This window comes from Otolemur garnettii, unplaced genomic scaffold (assembly GCF_000181295.1).
Source record: "Otolemur garnettii isolate 467f Iridium unplaced genomic scaffold, OtoGar3 scaffold00008, whole genome shotgun sequence".
Taxonomy (NCBI): Eukaryota; Metazoa; Chordata; class Mammalia; order Primates; family Galagidae; genus Otolemur; species Otolemur garnettii.
In genome coordinates, this window is record NW_003852403.1 from 9,569,880 (window position 1) to 9,593,277 (window position 23,398).

Below are 23,398 nucleotides of genomic sequence, written 5' to 3' on the forward strand. Positions count from 1 at the left end.
CAGAGGAGGGAGGGGGACTGGTGGGATCTCCCCTACTGTGCACAATGTGAGGGTGCCCAGCACACCCCCTGGGTGAAGGGCTCAATTACCACTTGAACTTTACCTTAGAACTGAAAACAATGTAACCTAAACCTTTGTATCCCCATATTAATCTGAAACTTAAAAGAAAAAAGAATTCATTTCTTCTACATCTGGGTTTGGTAATGATGTGGGCTATACTCTTTTCACCAAAAGAAAAAAAAAAAAAAAGGAGGCCAAGAAATAAATTATTTCATTTGGCCAAAATTACAAAAGCTGGAATAACTAAATGCAGTCATGTGCGATATGTCAAACCCGCGCCTCATAAGGGGAACTGTTAACAATTTAATAGCTACGAATGAATCACTCAATTAATTTCCCACATGCTGAAACAGGTAACAATACATTTATCTGCCAGTATTATACCCTCTGTGTCATATATTTCCACAACTGCTAGCAATCTTATTCAGCATAACGGGAAATAAGTTGCACCTCGTGGATTGGGGAAAGAAAGTAGCCTGAGGTCTGTAGCCAGCCAAGCGACTTGATGGAAAAGGTTTCATTGTTCTGTTTGGTTTTTGTTTTTTCTTTTCCCCCTTAATCATGTCTAATGCATGTGCAGAGTGCTTTAAGTCAATAGTCGTGGGCAAACTAGACCTCTAGGAATTGTGTGCCACCGTTTTCAACACATAACCTGCCATCTCAGGGGAGGTGACCGCATTGCTCCACAGAGCCCCAAGGTGGTCTTAGTTCTCCAAAAGGGTCATTGGGGGTCATCAAGTCCATTCCCCAGCCTCTGGCTTCACTAAAAAGATCCTGACTTCTTCTGAAGAGCTAGTTATCCGTGTCCTTAGAAAGCTCTTTGTGTCTGAATCCAAGATTCCAAGCCCAATCTCCCCTGCCTCATCTGAGCTGCCATCAGGATGACACCACATTCACTTACAGAGACTCCTTGCAGATTCAGCTGGTAAAGGAAAGGTCAGTAAACACCATTCTGATAAGCTCTGGAGAGCCACATGGAGGGAACACACACCAGCCCAGGGACACACTGTCAGAAAACATTGCCTTCCCCACTAACGATATCTCAGAGAGTTGCTGAGATCTTGTCTGCCATGGAAGAAAATCACTCTCCCTTAGCGCTCCTTAGATAGCAAGAAAGTAGTAGAAGACGCCTACCTTCCTTGGAATCCTACCCATGCCCGATGCTTTCTTTTTTCTCCTTTTTCAGCTCCAAACCTGCAGAGATCTCACTTTGGAAGCATCTTCAAGAAAGAGGGCTGAAATCCCCTCCCCCTGAACTTTACCACTGCACTGTGTCTGATGCTGCTTTATTGGTTGATCAGCCACCTGCATGAGACCACCTTACAAATAAGGTTCCCTGAGCCTGGGTCACAGGAAGACCCAATTTATACCCAGTCCTATTGGCCAACAGCATATCCATGGATAAAGCCCAAGTGTGAGATCCTGCATTTAACCACACAAGAGTACATCCTCCATGCCTTAAAGTGTAACCAGGGTCATGAGATGGAAACCCCTGGTGAAGACAGGGGGCAGGCAACTCACCTTGGGCTTCACCACCTTCATGAAGGCTCCTCTGACCATCGCCTCCTCCCGTTCTTGTCTGGTTACTTTCTGGGCATCCAGAAACTTCAAGTTGGGCAGCTTGTGCAGAACAAAACATCTGGAAGAGAAAAGTCAGAGACAACTCAGGAAGGTTGGAGTGACAGCCTCTGAGTGAGTCTTGAGACAATCTGTCTACTTCCAGAATCCACACTGGTAGGTCTTCAGGAGCTTAGATCTCATCTGCTCCTTCTCTTCTCTTTCACAAGAAATGAACAATCCCTCTTTGGGATTGTTCAGAAACTTTAGAAATACACAGTAGTGGCTGCAGTTGGCTCAAAAGTAGAAGCACCCACCCACCTGGACAGGCCAGCAGGACACTGTCAACATATTCCCTTCCCTCCATTCTGGAAAACAGGCTCAGCTTTTTTGCTACACAGAAGTTCTCAGCAAAACTCCCCCATAACTAGCATGTACCCTTTACATCGCCGCCATGCCTATGGGTCATCTTTTCACTCTCATCTCTGAGATAACCACAAGATCTTCCATTTGAAGCTGAGACAAAAGACCTTGATCCAGGATAATAAACTGACCATCATAACCCGGTGATTTGGGGACAGAAGGAAGGAACACATGTAGCTGAGAAATGCTCAGGAATCGAGCAGGGATCCTGAGAACCTCTTCCTCACCATCACTGGCTTATTTCCACACAGGCACTATGAAATTATCATTATCAAGGAGAAACAAGGGGAGTTGGTCTCTGGGGGATATTAATAGCCCAACAACGCTATGTGCTCTCTAGTCTCCTGGAAAGATCCTTAGGTATCCATATGGACTCCAAGGATAAGCCAAGGGCTACTAATGTGATAAACTGTCCTCAAATAGGTGGACATGGAGTTGAAAAGAATATCCATTTGGTCAGGGCATTGGGACATAAATATATAAATTAATGTATAAAAAGTACAGACACATGTTCCTACGCTTCTCCCTCCTCAGTGGCAGTTACCAACCCACATGCTTCCCATCACCTCATCAATCAAATGAGCACTTGTTTAGACCCTATTCTGCTCAGAAAGAACAAAGGATTATCTCCAAGGGAATCTGTCACTTCCTTCCTGTGCCTAGCCTATACACTTATCTTTCCAGCCCCCAAACCTATGAAGTTCACACTGCCCACACTGCCTTTTTTCTCAGCCCTCCTAGATACACTCTTACCGCTATACAGTCTAACATTTTGCTGTTTTATAATGATTTTCTCAATGATCAGTTAATGTCTTTATAAGCTTCTTAAAGGCAGAGGCCAATTTCTTTGCTCACCCTCACCCCTTGGAAATTGACATTAGAATGGAGCCACTAACACATCAGACTATTTTGGTTGCACAAATAGTTCTTTTGTTTGTTTTTTTGAGACAGAGTCTCACTATATCGCCCTCAGTAGAGTGCCCTGGCATCACAGCTCACAGCAACCTCAAATTCTCAGGCTTAAGTGATTCTCTTGCCTCAGCCTCCTGAGTAACTACAGGTGTATGCCCCAATGTTGGGATATATTTTGTTGCAGTTGTCATTGTTGTTTAGCTGGCCTGGGCAGGGTTTGAACCCTCCAGCTTCAAAATATATGGCTGGCATCGTAACCACTGTATTATGGGTGCCAGGCCATGTAGAAATATTTCTTTTTTCTTTTTCTCTTTCTTTCTTTTTTTCTTTCTTTATTTATTTATTTTTTTTTGTTGTTGTTGTTGTTACAGTTTTTGGCCAGGGCCAGGTTTGAACCTGCCACTTCCAGTATATGGGGCTGATGCCCTATTCCTTGAGCCACAGGTGCCACCCTCACAAATATTTCTTAAGCACCTATTATGTGCTGGCCCTCGGGGACACAGAGGTGATTATGACATGGCTCCTGCTCCTGAAGGGGGTCTCAAAGGAACAGAAAAGACACACTCACATAGAGAACTTAGAAACAGCATAGCTAAGTTACAGGATTGAAGTCATGCACAGAGTAGGTACGGGAGCCCAGAGAAAGACATCTATGTTACTTACTGTGTGATTAAAAACCAACTAGAAATGGTGGACCAGGAAATGGAAATCTCAAGTGGGCTCCAAAGAACCAAACCCTGAAGCAACTCCAAGCACCGAGCTCATTCTCAGTGTAGTTACTTGGAGTGTACGTACAGTGTACCTTCCTCCTCTGGGAGCCTGGGGTGCCCAGGGCCACCTCCCACATTCATAAGGTGGTCTCGTATCACCAAGCGGCTCTCATATACCTGTTTGGGTAAAAGACTTGGCTGATCATGTAAAAGCCAAAGAAAATGGTTGAGAAACCTCTAGGAATAACCTCCATATTACTCACTGTTAAAATACTCTAAAATTTTTTGGAGGTATAGTCTTCCTCCTTTAGAAATGTCCACCTCAATACCTGAGGTCCCAGAAATTTGGCTCTCTATCTACTTCCTTCCTCCCTGGCCTTAGTATGTTGCCCTTTTTCCTACCCTAAGCCTCTTCTTCCCCTCCGAATACTCCCTATACTTACTCAAAATCAAGCAAGTGCCAGGAAAGGCCCCAATGTCTGTTCTACCCTCCAGTAGAACTCCCACAGGCCTCAGTCAATGTCAGAGAAGACTTCCATCTCCCGCATGTAGCGGGAAAGTCTCAATGACAACAGATTCTTTCAAATAAAGACATGTACAGACAGAAACAATATGTCAGGAGTGACGCGCAAGGGAGTAAAGACACCCACTAAGTGTAGGGTGGGAAAAGATGAATATTCAGGCGAAGAAAACACCAGTATTAGAAAATCAGCCAATGTTTAATGATGGAGTGAAAGATGCCTTCACAGGGCTGGCAGGAACCAGGATGACAACAGACCGCACATTGTCATTTCGCCGCACTTTGGATCACAGCCCTGAAATCAAACGAGAAAGAGAGAGAGAAGTGCTGGCTTTTAAGCTAGTTAAAAATTTTCGATGACAAAGAGCTGCTATTTTCAAATCACTGTTCTTATACAGTTGAGGAGACAGCCCAGGACACAGGCTGCTGGTCATCACCGAAACTAGGGAAGACTCGCCACCTATCCCGAGGGCCAGTCTGGGTTGGGTTTCTGGGTGGTTGCTGCTTGGAGAGGTTTGAAGGATGCAGTGAAGACCTGCCCCCAAAAGTCCAGCCCGAGCTCAAGCCTGGGTCCAAAATTCCTCCTGTACAAATGTCTTCTTGTGTGTACTTCCTCACACGTGCACTCACTCCACAATAATCACTGAACAGTGACCACCTGCCAGGAACTGTGCCGGGTGCTGAGATAAGGTGATGAACAGAATGGAATATCAGTGCTCTCAGCGAACTGATAGTCTAGCACAGTGGTTCTTCAATGTGAGTTGGCATCGGCAACCCCTGGATGCTTATTAAAACACACATCCCTGGGCCCCAACCCCAGAATTTCTGATGCAGTAGGTCCTGAGTGGGGCCTGAAATTTACATTTCTAAATGTGTTTCCAGGTGGTGCTGAAGTTGCTGACCCTGCTGAGAACCAGTGTTCAAATGAAAATATGATAATGTCACATAGGACATTAGGAGTAACAGGAGGACTAACAGTTTGGGAAGTGCAAGGATGCCCAGGCAGCCCAGAGGTTCCTTCCCAGTTCAGCTAATGGTCTGCCCTGCCCCGATGCCTGCAGTACCCAGTGCCCAGGCAGGGGCCTCGTCTACCCGATCTTCCTGCCTCTTGGTGGCTTGGAACTGGCTCCAGAGATTATTGCCAAGTGATAAGTCAGTGGGCTTCCTGCCTGCCTGTCCCATCCTGGTATGGGAGATCTATTTTACTTTGTTCTAGGTCATGTCAGGGTGTCAAAAGCTGCAGCTTCAATCCTGAGTGTAATACAAGTTTGCCATAAAAATACAAGAGAGGATTCCCGAAGCCGCAGAATGAAGGCTTTTACAATATCAATTCAACCCTTGTAAATTTAATCCAGGGTTATTTGTTACACCAAAATCTCTTTACTGTGATGTATTACTTAGTTACTGGGGTTATCACAGCCATATCCTAAAGTTGCATAGTACATAAAACATTTCAGTTAACAATGCGGGAAGGTTAACTCCCCCAGATAACCTGCAATCACAGGGGCTAGTCCAGATGACATCCCTCTGTCAGCTTCCTCCAGCTATTGATGGTTCAATCAGTTTGTTTTGAAGGTAAAGTACAACAAAAGGGCACTAAACTTATTCAGACTGTCAACAGGGGCTATCGGGAATGGGGCTTGCAGGTAAGTAATTCTGGGTGTTTTAAGGCTATTATCAAACAGCAATGGTTGAAGGAAGAGACAGCTACTAATAACACAGAAGGCAGCCATCATAAACCACTTTATGGCAGAAACCCCCGTCTATAAATCCTGCAACACCCGGAGACAGCTTCAGATTTATAAAACTGCTTGTTAAGCCAGGGCACTGCTTAATGAAAAGAGATCCGTCTAAGTTCTGAGTCTCACGTCCCTAGCTCCAGAGGGCAACTCCAATTTTCCTGACCTTCTCAAGGTGGCTAGGGGAAAGCCCCCAGGATCGGGGGACGGCGTGGGGGGAGGGCAGAGGCACTCTTGGCTATGATATAGAAGGTAAGGTTATCAAGAGGAAAGCAGGGGTCCCAGAAAGGCACTGAAAGACCCAATTTTCTCTGTCTGGAAATAGATTTCCTAAAAGTGAGACACCAGCACACAGAGCTTTTTGGGATCTCTCTCTGTTCACACAGAATGTTTCATTTGCTTAAAGGACTCCTCACAGGTGAGAAGACCAGCAGAAAGGCTCCCCACCTCCCCCGCATGGCACTTCCTCTGCTCCAAAGCTCCGGCCATTTCATCTAGACCTCAAAGAGAGAGGAAAACCTTCTTTCCTCCTGCCCACAACTCTTACCCCAATAACCACAGCTGTCTGCTCCCTGATAACATTGTGCAATCACACAAAACCCCAGACGGGTCTCCACTGTCTGCTAGAGGAGTTGGCTGCCATCTTTCTCTGAGACTCTATTAAGAAATACCAAGTGTCTAGTTCTCGAAGGAACTGGGTATGGAAGTCACTAGAGTTTTCTCGTCTTCCTACCGTTTATGGCATTCTGTGCTTCTTCCCACTATTTTTTCCTGCCTTCTTGCATGGGGGGTGTGGAGTCGTGGTGCAAGCTACCGAGGTCCTACGTGGGGCTCTGGAAGGTAGCAATGGGTCCATGAACCAGTCTTTCACAAAGCTTCACAGAATAGATGAGAATGCCAACAAAAGCCCAGGCTTCTTTGCCGTTGTCTAGATCACATCAACACCGTTAAGTAACACTGGTTACCTCATGCTGATCAAAAGCTCTGATCACCTGCAGAACGTGTCTGATTAATAATAACAAAGAGTTAGCAATGGTTTAAATGTAGCTTATTTGAGAGATAGAAGGTTTTAAAGAGGGGGGAGAAAATTAAAAAGGAGGTCTTCATAACAAAAAGCTGGGGGGCTAACAGGGTGGGGGAAAGTGCCCAGGCGCCAGGCATGTTTCACTGTCCAGTCTTGGCTCAGCCTCTGCCACCCTTCTGAGCCTTGGCCACTTTATCCCTGCCACGAAAGGGACAGGCCAAATGATGTCTAAACCTCCTACAAACTTCACTCTGCTAGATCCCACGGATTGCAAAGTCGATTCACAATAAACACATCCATATTGTCCTTTCCTATTATCCCAATTTCCTTATAAAACCACCCCCACACCTCCAGGTGAAACACTGTGAGAAAAAGTCAATAAAGACCAAAGAGCAATGAGCAAACACTGCGAGAGGAATAAGTCCAGATGCTCGGAGAGATGACAATGATCTCACTCTAATGAGCCGAGGTGAGCTCACCTCCAGCATTAATGAATGCCTGACAACTGGCAGAGGCCGGCTGATTTTCCTCACAGTTCACGGCAGCATGTTTGAAGTCTGCACACAAACAATACACCCACAGGACAGACCAGGGCCCTCTGCAGAGGGTAACCGGCAATTACTCTGTGGGCTTCTGTCACTTTGATCTCTGGGTCACGACCTTTGCTTTCTTGTGATCTTCAAAGCCCAGATTGTAGATTAGCTGGAGAATGCTCGCTGGGTTATGTAAGCCACAAGTTTTACAGCTCCAATTCGGCTGGGAAATGGTGGCAGCCCAGGACAGCCAACAGACGGTGGAGGGTCCCTCCCTCCCTCCCTGCGGCTGAGTGCTACAGATACTGGGCAGGCCCCAGGGCTGCTCCATGCAAGAGAACAAAGAAAGGGTGTCACGTTTTAAATAATTTAAGGTTGTAAGGAATACAGAGGGGACCTACTGGGGAGCAGGAGAGGGGAGGCGAGGCCAACCAGAGACTGGAGTGACAGGAGAGGACGAAGAACAAAGGGTTTAGTGACAGAAGAGGAGCTAAGAGACCAGGAGACCAACTCCTTTATTTGAAAGGTGAAGTCTAGACGCGTCTACTGTTGACCTTCAGTCCCTTGTTCTTCTGCAGTGAGAAGAAAAGGATCGCATGAAGACGCAAAATAGAGCATTCCGGGCACCCAGGTTTCCCATCCTTGACTCATTATTTTGGCTGGTGTTGAAATCTGCAAGAGGCCCCAAGTGGTTTCTTTGTACAGTGGTGGGCTCTCAGGCCAAGCCTTGCTTGGCTGCTCTCTTCCTGTTGGAATCCCACAGGCTGCTGGTGATCACATTCACCTCCATTCAACATTCATCCCAAAATAGCAGCACCGTGTGTACACACACGGCAAAGCACGGACAGCTTTAAGCTCTTGTAATAACATGGCAATGGACATTTCTCAGCCACGAACTATGATGAATGACAAAGAGAACCCCAGGCTCGGTTTCACTCCTGTCCCAGCAGGGCCAGGACACTGCTCAACAACTTGGTAGTACGTTCTTGCTCACATACAAGTTTAATGAGACCGTTTTACTGTGGGGATATATGCCAAGAAAATCCAACTGGGTGCACAGGGGGTAAGTGAGAAGTGAAAAGGGTGGATGTTGGGGGGTGTTGAGGGGTGGAAGGGAAGAAAAGTCGGCAGAAACCCAAGCATCTGTGATGCCATTTCCAATAATGACATAAATCTAGTCACTTCCCATTTCTGGTCCAGTGGTTGGCCACAACGTGACCTAAAATAGGGCTGACCTCTTTGAAATCAACATCTCCCATGGAAATGAAACAACACACACACTTGTTTTGATGTATGGCTGGGTGACATATTATAAATATTACATCACATAACCACAGAGGATGCCAATCAATAAGAAATTTTTTTTTTAGACAGCACTAAATGAACCATGGGCTCTTGCTTCTGAATACACTCCTTTAAGTCTCCTAGTATTGCTTAAATGATTAATAGAAGACATATTGTCAGAAAATGTACTTAAAGTGAAAAACAGTAAACTGTAGAAATATCATTCATTTTTTAAGCAATTTTCTAGTGAAAATGTCACATAAATTTACATAGAGGCTGTACTATTAGACTCTGGGTAACAGCTAGAAGGAAGGCAGACCTCATGCTTCGTGGATGAAGGGCCAGGAAAATATTTTACAAAAAAACCCAACAACAACAAAAGAGGCAGCTGCATTGCTTTGTATACACGCAAATGCCCCGGGAACTCTAGATTCAAAAGTCATACCGTGAAAATCTAGAATTTCTCAGAGCAAAGCAAACTCTAGGAAGAACAAAGCAGAGCTGCTTACAGACCATAGAAGGGAACACATCACACACTCATTTCTCTCTTCCAAATAGAAGCTTATCAAACCACCAATAGCAAATGCAAACTTAAATGAATACAAAATGTAAACATGCTAGAGAATCTGCCTACCATTCCACCCAACCCTCAGATGCTGCGCAGTGAACATGTAACTAGATGGAAGAACATTTCATGTTCCCGTTGCTGTTCTTAGTCCCTGCAAGTATCTTGTCATCACTGCAGGTGGCCTGTGAAATTTCTAAGGTAATTTTGACTAGATGTGATGTTGGCTTTGAGTGGCCTCTAGAATCCGGCACCGCATGGCAACTTTGCTGTACGTGCACACACAAACCGCCTTCCCAGGCCTGCCCCTCAACTCCTTCCAGGGGGACAGACCCAGAGTGGGAAAGACAGGCTTGGAAGGTGCCCAGGCTAGCCCATGAGATGATCCCTCTTGTAGAATCAATCCCACAACCAGCACTTGGGTTCAGTCTGAATGATAATTCCTTGCTGGCTTCCTGCATTTCTTGACATTCGAATGAGTCTTATTCTGAATGGAGAGTGGGCATCTGAAGTGCCCAAAGTTCCCTGTGTCTCTGTATAAGTATTCAGCTCCTGAGAGGGAAAGGTAGTTTTATGTCACCTCCAGAAAACAGGTACCAAGTCCCTTTTCCACATCTAGTACTATATCTAGTACTACTTTAGGTGTTGATGAAGCTTCAAGAGTCAGGAAGACTCAGCCCTTATCCACCAGAAGCCATTCTCTGCACAATGAAATATATGAAGTAATGAGAGAAATATATAAAATCCAATATATAAAATGTATGCAGTGATATAGGAGGAACTCTGACTACCTGAGAGCAGATGATCTCAGAATGCTAAAGCCAAGTCAATATAAGAATCACCTCTGGGCTATTTTATTGTATTTCCCACCAAGAGAATCAGAGTGCCGTAGATGATTCAGACATACCTATATCCTCAGTTAAAGGCCACTGATCTAGACTGTCCTCCCCATTTTAAAGGTCCCCTGGAAAATCTGAACTCTACATCAGATCTACTAATCTGACCCATTAAACCATGGCTGGTAGACACTGGCTCGGCTTTATGGTGGACAGGTATAAGCCTCATGGAGCGTATCCTTGGACTGTATATGAGCTCTCTAAACTTAGCGGGGGGTAGTCTCTCTCCAAAAGTGACTCTGAAGCAGACTTTGAAAAAATCTTACAACATAAAGCAGAGGTCAGCAAACTACAACCCATATGTCAATTCTGGTCTGCTTCCTGTTTTATAAATAAAATTTTATTAGAATATCCATTCAATTACAAATCATTTATAGCTACTTCTATACTACAACAGCAGAACTGAATAGTGAGATTTCATGTGACTTGCAATACCTAACATATTATCATTTGGCTCCTTATACCCCCAAACTTTTCCTCTTCCTTAGCTCCTGTGACCTCAACAATGGGAGCCAAGGGCTCTAGGTTACCATAAGATGAAAGTTGAACATTGTCATGGAAACCGACTGATATTTATCATACATCTACCATGCACCCCACAGTATAATATCATCCCTCAAAGATGCTGGTTTTCCCTTCTCTTACCATGCTCAAGCCCCTGGCTCACCTGTATCTCTTGTAGTCTTCCTCATCTTTTTCCAAGCTGACCAGCTCATTGGGACAGGCCACATTGCCCAGCAGGCTCAGATACTCCAGAGCGGGTGTCACTTCTGCCAGGTGATCAAGCAGGTACTCCAAATCTGTGATGTTATAAAGGTTAAGGATTTTGGTCCAGGAAGACAAAGCCTTAGCAAGGAGTATAGGCTACAACCAAGAGATATGGCCTTGCAGCCAATGAGCCCAGCCCGCTCCTGTGAGAAGATCGGCTAAGGGCTGAAATCAACTCAGCTGTGGGTATACAGTATTGTCATGTTTTCATTCCCACTGTTAGGAACACAGCCTAACTATTCTCTCGGCAGGCAAGGCTGTGACCAAATCACTTAAGAGAGAATGAATGAACATGATTATTTTATCATACTTTTCTTTCCTGTGTAGGTGTGGTTTTTTTTTTTATTTTTAATGATAAAAAGGGTAGATTCTATATAGTAAAATATTTTATGATATGCTAAACCTTTAAACTTAATTTTTCTCTGGTAACAAAAACAAGAAATTATTTCCAAAAATCTTTTGAAAATATAATCTCCTTTCTCTCTTGGTGGGGAGAATTTAATGTTGAAACAGACAGGAATGACACGGATACAAACAGATATCAGCCCCTTTTCTGACCCAAGAGCCTGTGATGGAACTAAATATCGCTCAGTAGCTTCACTGGTGGCAATAAACATTGGGTTGAGGGAAGACGAGAACAAAGCTAGGAGGAAAAGACAAGAGTAAGTTAGGAGAGGCTTAGTCAAACCAGGCAGGTCAAGATGCATTTCCTGAGATTCTGTTAGGAATCTAACATACTGCGAAGAAGATAATGGAAGAGAAAGACAGAGTAGGGATATGGTGGTGAGATTATTCCCCAAGACAGTGGTTCTCAACCTTCCTAATGCCATGACCCTTTAATAAAGTTCCTCATACTGTGGTGACCCCCAACCATAAAGTTATTTCCATAGCTGTAATCAAAATAACTTTATGGTTGGGGGTCACCACAACATAAGGAACTGGATTAAAGGGTCACGGCATTAGAATGGTTGAGAACCACTGCCGAAAGACATCCCCGGTAGGATCCACTGTCTAGTTAAATTGAAATCAAATAAAGCAAGAGCCATAGATTCATGGAATCATGGATAGTGGAAAGAATTTAGTACCCACATCAACTGTTGGCTCAAACCACATAGAGATGAGCTAATCCCTAGGCAAGAGGTGATTAGACAGGCCATGTATGGGAGCCAGAATTTCCAGATGAGAAGAGTTAGCCACATTAGCAGAAAGAATGGGGTCTTCACTAGGGAATGGCAATGGAGCATACAGGGGCCATACAGAGGCAACATACAAGCATCAAAGACTCTGAAAGTGAGGTCCACTTGGATCTAGGAGAGGAAGCTAAAATCAAAGAATGGGGCTGTTCCTGCTATCAGGATGCTATCTATCCTTGGGACATGACACAAATATTCTCATACTTTGTTTCAATGTGCCCAAGAAGAATGAACTCCAAATCTAACCAATGTCCGAATCCAGTCTGTAAGAAGTCACCACAAAGTAGCACGTTATGACTACCACAATAATTTTTCTTTCCCCTGAGATTGAATCTTCCTCTAACTTTCTGCACTGACCTGATTTAACTACTTGGGGTCACAAAGAATAAGGCATTCTTCTCTTCCAGATGAGGAGACTTCAGGTATTTGAAGCTCAGATGTCTTCCTTACATCTTTTATCCTCTAATCTAAGTTCCTTTGAACATTCTTCATACACTTGCTCTGCCACCAGCACATGTAAGACCAAGCGCTGGACACTGGGTGTCTCTGAGCAAGAGAGAGAAAATGAGAAGCACAAACAAAAGAGAAAACAAACTTAGCCAGAGAGTGATGAGAGTACACTCATGCATATTTCCTAAACAACATGGAAGTGTTTAATCTTCCACAAATAACATCCAGGGATGACCACAAAGGAGGCCTAAAACGGGGGGTTGTGCAGACGCCAGGAGAGAAGTTCTCACCATGGAAGCAAGGTTAGAAGTACGGGGATGGTGCGTGGCCAAGAAACACATCCTTAACCTATTTCAACACTGAAGACAAAACACGCTTACTACTTTTTAAAGTTAGATTATCATACTTTTATGATAATCATTTAAATATAACCAATTAAAAGGACAGTGAACAATTCCAGCAGATATATTTGTATATTTCACAGTTACTGCTATATCAAAGAAAATGACATGTTTGTATATTTTGACAGTTATTGCTATATCAAAGAATGAAAAAGTATCCGGGTCCTGCCAGGACATTCTTTATCAGCATTGTTCTTAGATCTGTGCAGAGGCACCACACAAAGTCCTGTGCTTTGGAGAACCTGCCTCAAAATTTTCAAAGTCCCCATCCATCTGGTACTCAGGACTGGCCAATGGTCAACAGTATCATTCAGGTGGAGAACCCATGCCTGGACTCAGACCTGTATGGGCCTTTCTCCTATCCCTGGACTGCCAAAATAGTGCTGACATACTGATTTGGAGTCCAATTATTTACCACATATGTTGATGAGGGCCCTAGATGATCTACTTGGGAAGCCCTTCCTATGATGGATAGAAAAGTCAGACCAAAATCTATGTCCCTCTTAAGGAAAATTTCTTACATCTTGGCTCTTTTTCATCTATTATATGAAGGTGAGAACATGCAGGAATAGAACTCAAAACTGGCAAGATTTTTAAGTTAAGGAAACGTTGGAAAAATGAGTTGGACTGAAATTCCGTCCATTCCTCAACATTTATTGAGGTGTGAAGGAAGCCCAACATGCCACCATCCAGGGAAGCAGGCCTACTTTAATACTTTATTTTCTAAACATATGTAGATTTACTATGGTGCTCATGTGTGAGGGGGTTCCTGCTTGCACAGGCCCCTTCCAAGGCCCTGGGAAGGGCCCTAGTAATACAGTCACATGGTCATATGTTTTTGTAAAGCTTGCAGAAGTAGGTTATTTAAACCATAATCAGTTAAGATCACTGTCTCCCTCTACTAGGATCCTGCCATCGTATTTCCCCTGGAGTTGAGTGATAGTGGGAGGGACTACAGGAATCTTGAGGACCTGGCTAAGAAGAACATGCATAGGCATTTAACCGTTCTGTAGTAGGGTATATTTGTATGGTTTGCAGTCATTTCAGTGACTGGTTAAATTATTCACAACAGTACCAGTAAGAATGGCTTTCAGTAACCCTACCACCCACCATGTTGACACAAATATGCAAGGACCATGATAAGACTGATGATAAAATGGCTAATAAATTCAAAGAATGTTTAAGATTCAGTTGAGAGTACATCCACGTGTGCACACAAATACACAACTTGAAATGTCCTGGAATCTTCCCCAGCTCATCTATGAAAGAAATACACAAGAATTTCTCTAAAATTTAATAATCCTGAAAGTTTTACCAAAAATAAAGTTGTGAAATCACTAATAATGAGTGGCAAAATCGTCAACGAATGGTGAAACCGAAAGAAACATTTCTAAACTATAAAGAATAAAAGTCAACTTCTGATGAACCATATCTTTCTGTTCTCTCTATAAAATGTCATCATTTAATCTAGGGAATTTGCAGGGAAAAAGTTCTTATAAGGGCATATCTAAGATATAAAGACTGTTTTTATGGAATATTGCTTTTCTAGGTCATTTTGATATTTGTAGAATTTATCAGCTTAAAATTTTTACATTTGCTTTTGATACATTTTTATTCCAAATAAACATTCATTTTTCATACCTAAATTTGAATTTGTAATAATTTGTAATTTTATACAGTCCTTAAGAAGGCTCCTTCAAGTTGTAAAATTTTCACGCTCCCTAAAACCTGAATCTGCCCTTGAGTGGGAGAAGTGGATCATGGGAGCTTCTTGGGCAAAGGGTCTACAGAGTCTAAGAAGTTTCAGCCATCCTGTACCAGTGAAATCCAAGGGATTTCCAAGAGCCTGCCTCATTTAGTGTATTTTGCATGACAGAAGCTCTATCTTCATAAGTCTTTAAACAACCTACTAAATGATAAATTGGGCTGAGTCAGGTGCCTCTCACCACCCTGCCTGCCCCAAATCCATGCCAGACAAAAAGCATTGGCTCCTCCTCCCTAAAGGCTCAGGACCAGCCCTTCATCTTCATGTTGATACCGCCACCAGAGGATCCAACATGAGGAGGAGTTTTACTTGGTTTCTTGGTCTCAAGGGTCAGGAAGGACAAACACAGCCCTGTCTTGCCTGATTCTGAGGTCTGAGATAGAACCTGTCACATTCCTTTTTTGTCAAGTGCATGGAAAATTAACCAGAGGCAATCAATGGAAGAAACCTGGTGTCCCTGGCTAATCAACACATCCCTGTAGTAGAGACCATTTCAGGGATTCTCCTAAGGGTGCTTTCCCTGCCCCCGATTTTTTTTTTTTTTTTAATCTGAAGCTAACTGGCACAGTTTCAATTCTCTCCAGCTGGATTCTCAGCACACACCTGGTTTCCCTCATCAAGTCTTCTCCGGAGTACTTAGCGTTTAGATTTTTTTCAGTGTTGTCTACAGAAAGTTGCCATCGCTGAGCCCAGCTGTCATGGCTAGGCTTGCCAAGGGAGATTTTCTGCAGAGGGCCCAAGATCAAAGCAGCATCTTGCCTTGAAAGTTAGGATCATGGGGGAGGAGGGGAGCCTCCTGCTGTGCGTGTCCAGTTGTACAGGTCTGAAGCTGTCTCCCAGGTGAGAACAGCACATCTCTCCCTCCAGGCTCTGCTCCAGGTCAAAGGGCAGTCTCTGTAGCCACTGGGAGGATTTCAATCAGAGCTGATCCTACTACAGGATTTTTGAACACTAAATATGCAGCATAATGACATATTATCTTATTTTCATTCACATATGCATATGTCAGAAATTTATCTCAATAAGAAACAATTAAGGAAACTGAGGTTAAAGGTCACACTGCCAGTAAATGGCAGGGCCTAGATTCAAACCTGGATCTTAAAGAAATTGCATTTCTAGGGAATTGCTTCAGGGTTTCTTAACTCAAAGGGGGAATTAAAAAAAAAAACTGGAGAATGAGGAGCCTGTCTCTATGGGAAATTTTAAGGTGCTAGTATCCAGCTGTGCACTATGCCTCAAACAGGGCCTTCTGGTATTTTGGCTAACAGTGAAATGTACTAAGAAATTATAAAGTCTTTGGGTGTTAATGTGATTTTCCATATATTGTACCATCAAAATGTTTGTAGCATGCATTTCCCATTTGATGAAGAAACTGAGACCCCTGACAAGCTATGGAGACTTCCCCAGTGACGTGCTGGGGTCCTACCCTCTGGCTGGCGCAGGGGTCTCCCTGCCACAACCCTGCTGTGCACCATGCAGCACTGCTCTCCCTTTCTGTTGGCACTAGATTCAAACTCAGGGTCTCCCCAAGACATGTGCTAGAGCAAACAGGAAGATAGAAAAGGAAGTATGATTTCAGATGAAGTCTGCTTATTTCCCTCTCCCAATGCCCGGAAGGGAAGGTGCAGGAGAATCATTTGATTGTGTAAAGTCCAAATACCTACATTTTCCTGAACTTTCAGTTGGTCCCATACTTGGGGTTGAGTATTCAGACATGCTATGGCTGAGACCTACTGGTGGAAGAGCACAGATGGTATGTGTGTGCCCCTGGGTGAGTGAGAGAGAGGGAAAGAGGATGTGAGAGGCAGCGGGGGGAGGGGGCGGGTTTCAGTCCATAGCCAATGGCTACATGACCAATCTAAGTGAACCAAAGGAAGAAGGCAAAATAGCTACAAACCAAGAGATGAAGAGGTAATCTGAGATAACCAATCTTGCAGACCTACCAGCACGGGATGCCAAAGTTGAGGGCTGAAGACATTAGAACAAAGCTCTGGTCAAAAAAGAAGGTAGGCCCAGTAGGAGGTATGCAGATGGGCATGGAGGTGCCCATTGGTGAATATAGAAGGAATTTGCCAGATGCTGGGCCTGGGCCCTGGAATCCCTTTCATGAGGAATGTCTGTAGTCCCAGCTGGGAGCAGGGTCTTGTAGCAGCAGGCACAGGCAGCTGACACCTCCTACGTCTTAGTTCCTCCCTGTGCAGTGACCATCTCTCATTTGGTTTCAAGGTCTGAGGCTCTGGTTCTAGACCAAGTCCCAACACTAACATCTATATGACATCAAAGAGCTCATACTCTCCCAGTCTTTTCATAAAAATTAGAAGTATTCACCAACAGCACCCAACTCACATGGTGACATCAGGGTAATATTAAATTATGTAAGTTAAACATTCTAAATCTATACTCTGTCCTTGGTTATAATCAGGTCAGAGGAGTTTATACAATTCTCTAGGATAATAACAACAATACTAATCCATGCATAGCATTGTCTGTGTTACTAGGACTTAGTATTTGTGAGACACTTAGGCTAACCCTCCAAACAGCCTATGGGGTCGTTACTATCATTTTACCCATTTTTCAAAGGAAACCAAAGCACAGAGATGCTAAATAACTTTCCCAAGGTCATGCAGTAAAGTGGCAGATGTGGGGTATAAGCTCAGGAAGTCTGGCTTCAGAGCCTGTTGTTCTTAACGACTATGTGATAGTTTCTCTTGCCAAAGGATAAAAGAAGCCAATGACCCAAGTTCCCAGGGTCTAGTAACACAGACATATTTAACTGTGAGTCAAACCAAAGTGGAAAAATCAAGATTTACATGGCAGATAAATTAGGCGGGGTGAATAACCATTCCACATGGAACAAAAATATGAAAATTAAACTTCATAGAAGAATTTGAGATAAAATCCCATTTCAGAGCATGCTTCCTACTATGTTTAAAGATTTAATTTATAATAAAGTATTAATTCCTTTTTAGAAAATCAATAGTTTCTACGACTTCATTATAAATATAAAGTAAAATCTTAAGGAGATATAATGCCAAGCCCTATGGGCTAGGAATGAGCCATGCCTCTTTATACCCACACCTTGTGCAGTCCCCTTTCACATGTTCTACAGCTGGTTATGTCACTTGCTTTGGTCATGGAACACCAACACGCATGATACAAGGATAACTTTAAAAGTACTTATACTACTGGACTTGTGCTCTGAGAACACTCCTTCCATGTGAAATGGTTTATGCTAGCCTGTTAGAGACATGCAGCTTAGCAAACATCTAGAACCAACCTCTAGACACATGAATAAGCCCATCTCTGACTGTCTAGTCCTAGTTGAACCTCCAGATAACTACGGCTACATGAGTGACCCAGGGTAAAAGCAGCAGCAGAACCATCCAGCTGAGCCCGGACCAAACACCTGGCCCATGGAATTGTAAATAAAACGTATGTGGTTTTAAGCCACTAAGTTTGAGGGTGGGTTATTAGACAGCAAAAACTACCTGGTAGAGCCCATATCCATGGCATTTCATTGGGCATCAATAAGGAACCTAGAAATTGTTGGAGAGCCTGGGATATTTTCACAATTAAGTAGGCTGAAAAGGTGGAGACAGAAGTGTTAGTTTGGGAGGATAGTGTGTGGTGTCAGTGGCTGTTTTTAATCTACCTTTCATTCTGTAGTCACAGAATGGGTCTACTGGGTCATGTAGATGGGGAGGGAGTGATGTTCCCAATCTCACCAGTAGATCAGAGGAGAAAGAAGGAAAGGAATCAGGCTGCATATCCAGAGAGAGCCAACTATTGGCTTTTGTATCTGCTGATAATAAAGTGTACCTTAACAGCACAGTGATATCATTGGTCAGACTTACATCTACGGTGTCTCCTGCATCAGCCCCTCTCAATCTGTTAGCATTATCCTCCCAGCATTACTACCACAGATCAAAGAAGTTGAGGCGCAGTATAGGGGAAGGAGTCAACCAAAGACAAAAACAATATCTCAGGACTCTGGAACCAAGAGGTCCACTGATTTCTGCTGACAGCAATTCTGAGAATAAAACCATCTGGCTCCATTTATTTCTTTAAAAATGAGAAACAGAAGCTCAAAGAGGATGACTTGTCCAAAGCCACACAGCTAAAAATGATTAATCTGATCCATGGACTCTAATATTCTAAAATGACAAGGGTCACAAGACATGAGCAACCATATCACCCAAATTCTAACAATCCTTCGGTCCTTGACTGATCTCAGACTATTGTGCCACTGATTGCCTAAGACAGCCATGGAAGCCATGAGACAAAATGACTGTAATAATTATTCAAACAATGAGACTGGGAAGTTTGGTTGACCAAAGGATAGAAAAGAGGAAAATCCATCAAAATCTCATTGTGACAAAACTGTGAATTTACTTATAGACTTTGCCTTCTACTTCTAGTAACGTGCCAATGAATAATGACCACAAGAAGCATATTGACAATGGAGATGTGAAATCCTAACCCCCAATGTGATGGTATGTGGAGACAGGGCCTTTGCAAGGTATTCAGGCCATGAGGGTAGATCCCTCATAGTGGTGGGATGACTGTCCTCATTAGAGACATGAGAGTGCTTGTGTGCAAACTCTCACTATCTGTGCCATGTCAGAACACGGTATCATGACCAAGAACTCAACCATGCCATCATCCCGATCTCAGACGTGCATCCTCCATACTCTTAGAAATCAATGTTGTTTAAATCACCTCATCGATGGTATTCTGTTACAGCAGCAAGAGCTGACGGAGATAACATTTTATAGAATAAGGAACACATTAACTTATGGCTTGAAGTATAAACAATGGCTAACGAATGCTTTTGCAAAACATTCTTTAACACTGACTTATGCATGTGTTAAACTTAACACATATATCTGCTTTTTATTTTCTACTCCACAGGAAAATGTCCTCTTCCCTTTTCTAACTTACTGTACAAATGTGAACAAGTGATTCAACTACTCCAGGTCTCAAATGCTCCATCAATAAAACAAGGCCCTTGGACATTGAGTCTGAAGCAACACAGTGGAATGGAAAGAACTTTGGATATAACCACAGTTGAGACTGAATCATGGAGACCTGGCACCTTGTTAGCTGGCTGAGGGCCTATACCTCTCACCTCTTTCCACATCTGGATAACTGGAAAAGCCACATCCTTCTCACAGGGTTTGGTAAGAATTAAAAACAAGATTAATACATGGGAAGTACCCAACACAGTGCCTGATCCCTAGGAGTGTTCAAGAAAGAACAGCTTAATGATAGTGACTCATTCATTTATACCACAAATATTTACTGAATGTCTACTTTATGCTGGGCATTATTCTCCACGTGAAGGACAGAGGAGTTAACAAAACAGAGAAAATTCCCTGCCTCATGGAGCTGACATTCTATAATAGCACAGGGTCATCCATAACGCTAGTAAATGGAAGAGCTTTGGCCTTATGTTACAGGAAAGCTTCCCAGCAGTTAGAGCCCTTGTACATCTCATCACAGAGGCAGGGTAGTCCTCACCTATGTAGGGGAGGCCATATACTATTATATAATGTCCATTTCCACTGCAGAATCCAGAGCAGTTAATCCCTGTAAGTATCAGAGAGGCAGGATGTAGGGGAGGCCATGTACTACATCGCCTCTTCCGGCCTCTTGCCTCCGCAGTCCAGCATGTATCCATCCAGGAGGGCAGGAGGGCAGAGCCAGGCCCTGACTTCACATCTCTTTTCCCCCTTAGCACTTTCCCCTTCCTTTCCTCCACCAGAAATGTTCCCCAAGCCACCACCCGAGCCTTCCAGAACCCTAGGAGAAAACACTCTGCTTAGCGGCACTACCCTCGACTTCCCACCAGAGGTCGCCCTCCCACACAAGCCCAAGCGAACGGAACCCGCTCCGCCGCCTTGGCAGCAGCGACATTATTTTCTTTCTCTATTTTTATCTATTAAAAAGATTTCTTCACAGCCATAACTTAGATCTCTACACTAAAATGGAGCAACAGGAAGATATAATGGTGCATTTCATTTATGAATGACCTATAATAAATTACTCTGAAGTGTCCCAAGTGCCAGAAGACAGAACGCTTTGTCTGCCCACGGACTGTATTTCACACACTTTAATTTAGCTGACACATAAAACTCATTTGACATTTTGCAGCTATTTGTTGGGGTGGGGCGGGGTGGGGTGGGGTAGGAGGGGACCACTGTGGGGCTGGGCGGGGAGTGGGGGCAGCAGGCTGAGGAAAGGATATTTGGTTCTTGTTGAGGGTTAAGGTATGGAGTCTGGGTAACCGTGGCAACACGAGGTCGTCCCCCAGCAGGTTGTTGTCCAAGATGAGTTCCTCCAGGCTCCTGAATGCGCTCAGTCCTTCCAGTGACCTGAAATGACAAAGGCAACAGGAAAAATGATCCTGCACTAAATCAGGGAGGCCATTATGAGCCGAAATAAATATTTTAACCTTCCCTTTCAGGACTGGGAATAGTTTGGGCTTGGTGCCTGTCAGCAAAGTGAATGACAAGAATTAGTAGCAGGAGCCGGGGTGGGGGCGGCGGGGGAGGAGAGGCCGCTGGCACTCACCGAATCCTTCACGCATTGCCAACATGAAGGATGAGGGTCACTTAGTGAGTAGCCAGGATCCAAAACAAAGGGCTTCAGATACGGCCTGCAGGATAAATTTGTCAATGTCTTGTGCCTTCAGGCACCCAGCCTCGGCTGACCCTAACCTCCATTCCCAAGATAAATAACTCTGTCACAGTTCACCTTCATTCCCTGGACACAAATTTAAGTTGTCATCCATCATTCCTGCCCAGAAATATCATACCCTCTTACAATAATAAATATAACTTCAAGTATCATTTCTTAGCAGTTCTCCTCTGTACAGTGGCAAGGGAAAGGCAAGGAAGGCTCTCTCTCTCTCCCCTCACAGCCTTTAACTTTTTCTCCCCCCTTCTGCTTTTTTTCTTTACTAATCACTTAATTTGCTTCTTCCCAGTGTCCCTGTGGCTGCCCGAAAGGCAAAGCATCTGCAGAATTGCATAATCATTCTAGTCGGAGAGGGCTTTTCTTTTTCTTTCATGATTTCTTATTTATTTTTGTTGGTGATGTGTGTATGGGGTGGGGTGGGGGAAGTATTTCTGCTCCAAAGATCCTGGCCTGAAGTTACTGTTTTAATTTTCGAATGTATGGGAAGTGGATTTCTCACTTAATTTTTTGAGAGCAGGGAGAGTGCAGCCATGTCGATGCTGAGTCAGTAAATGAGCACCTGAAAGAATTAAGGGCCCAGCTCAGGAAAAAAAAAAAACATATCAGAAAAGGGGGAAATAGCCTTCCTGATACACGCAGCTGAAAGTTAACTCTTAATTTTATAGGCTGTCGTGAGTGTTAGGCGTAGAGGCGGTGTGGGCAGTTGTGCACAATTGCTTGCCCGGGTGCGTGCAGACGTGAATTAAAGAGAGCTGCCCAGCCGAAGGACTTGCACAGAGACACAAACTCCCTGCTCGTTCACCTGCCAGACCCAGGAGATGTGCTGAGCTTGCACAGGCTGACAGCTGAGCTACGGCGTGGACCTGAGGGAGCGCTCGCACGGGATCCCTGGCTATTCCATAAAATGTGACGAATCAGGGAGATGTCGTCCACACTATTTATTCACTTACTGAGAGCACTCACGTTGCAGCCTCGTGTGCTGTGTGTGCAATGTCTGCACATCTGCTGTGAGTGCCAACTCTGGCACCAGCCCTCTCCCAAGGCACCCACAGCTCCCTCGTGGGATCTCTGCCAAGAGGACTCCAAAATATAGTCAATACTTGCGAGGTGTAAAATGCATTGTAAGTAATTAAATCTCTAGATTCTGCTGGGCCAGAGCTCCGTCTGCATGCTCCATGTCTGCCAGACCTCAGGGTGGTCCCACCCAGGGCTCGGTGCCCGGAATGTGCTTACTCCAACAACCAAGGCTGCCTGCCCCATCATAGGGGGACAATGCCACATATGTTTGGATTAAAGGTTCAGGGGTCATCAGGTTTTATTTCCTTCTCCTCCTCTCTCTTTTCCTCCAGGTTCTAAGAGGCAAAGCACAACTTACATACACCCAGGCAGGAAGATTCGGAACTTTACCTCTGTCTCCCACAGTGTGAACTCGGGCGTATCAATCTGACCCCTCTTATTCTGTGTGTCATCCAGCTCATGGGATTTAATAGAGAGTAAGTGAAAGAGGACTAATGAGTTACTAGCCAATCCTGGTTTTCCTTTTTCCTTCCTCCTTTTTATTCACTCATTCTCCCGAAGCCCTGACCTTGGGGGATTGTGGGAATGCAGGGGCGCACAGATCAAACCCACAGAGGTGTGCGGTGGGCTTGTGCGGGGAACCTTCCTCCATCGGCAGGGCTTGACGAGCACTGATCTCAGGACCAGGGCCCTGGTGAGCACAAGAGGAGGTGAGGCCACTGCCAGTGAGGGCATCTTAAGGATGGCTAATACATCCTTAGTGCACAGGCATGAATCAGAGGCAGCATCCAAATACCCACTGCTCCAGAGTTAGGTGATGCAAATATTATACTCTTAGGAGGAGACACAGCAAGTGGCAAGCAGAAGAAAGCAGGCTTCCAG

The 23,398-nt window shown here is 44.2% G+C and overlaps 1 protein-coding gene across 1 annotated transcript in view; it reads right to left on the reverse strand.

The window, feature by feature from the left end:
* Positions 1 to 23,398, reverse strand: part of LRMDA (leucine rich melanocyte differentiation associated) — a 1,056,075-nt gene that overhangs the window by 450,702 nt on the left and 581,975 nt on the right. The window contains exons 3-5 of the mRNA XM_012801421.1: positions 21,048 to 21,174; positions 10,891 to 11,030; positions 1,582 to 1,699 (exon numbers count right to left, since the gene is read on the reverse strand). Coding sequence (XP_012656875.1) covers positions 1,582 to 1,699; positions 10,891 to 11,030; positions 21,048 to 21,174 — 385 coding nt within the window. The remainder of the gene's footprint in view (positions 1 to 1,581; positions 1,700 to 10,890; positions 11,031 to 21,047; positions 21,175 to 23,398) is intronic.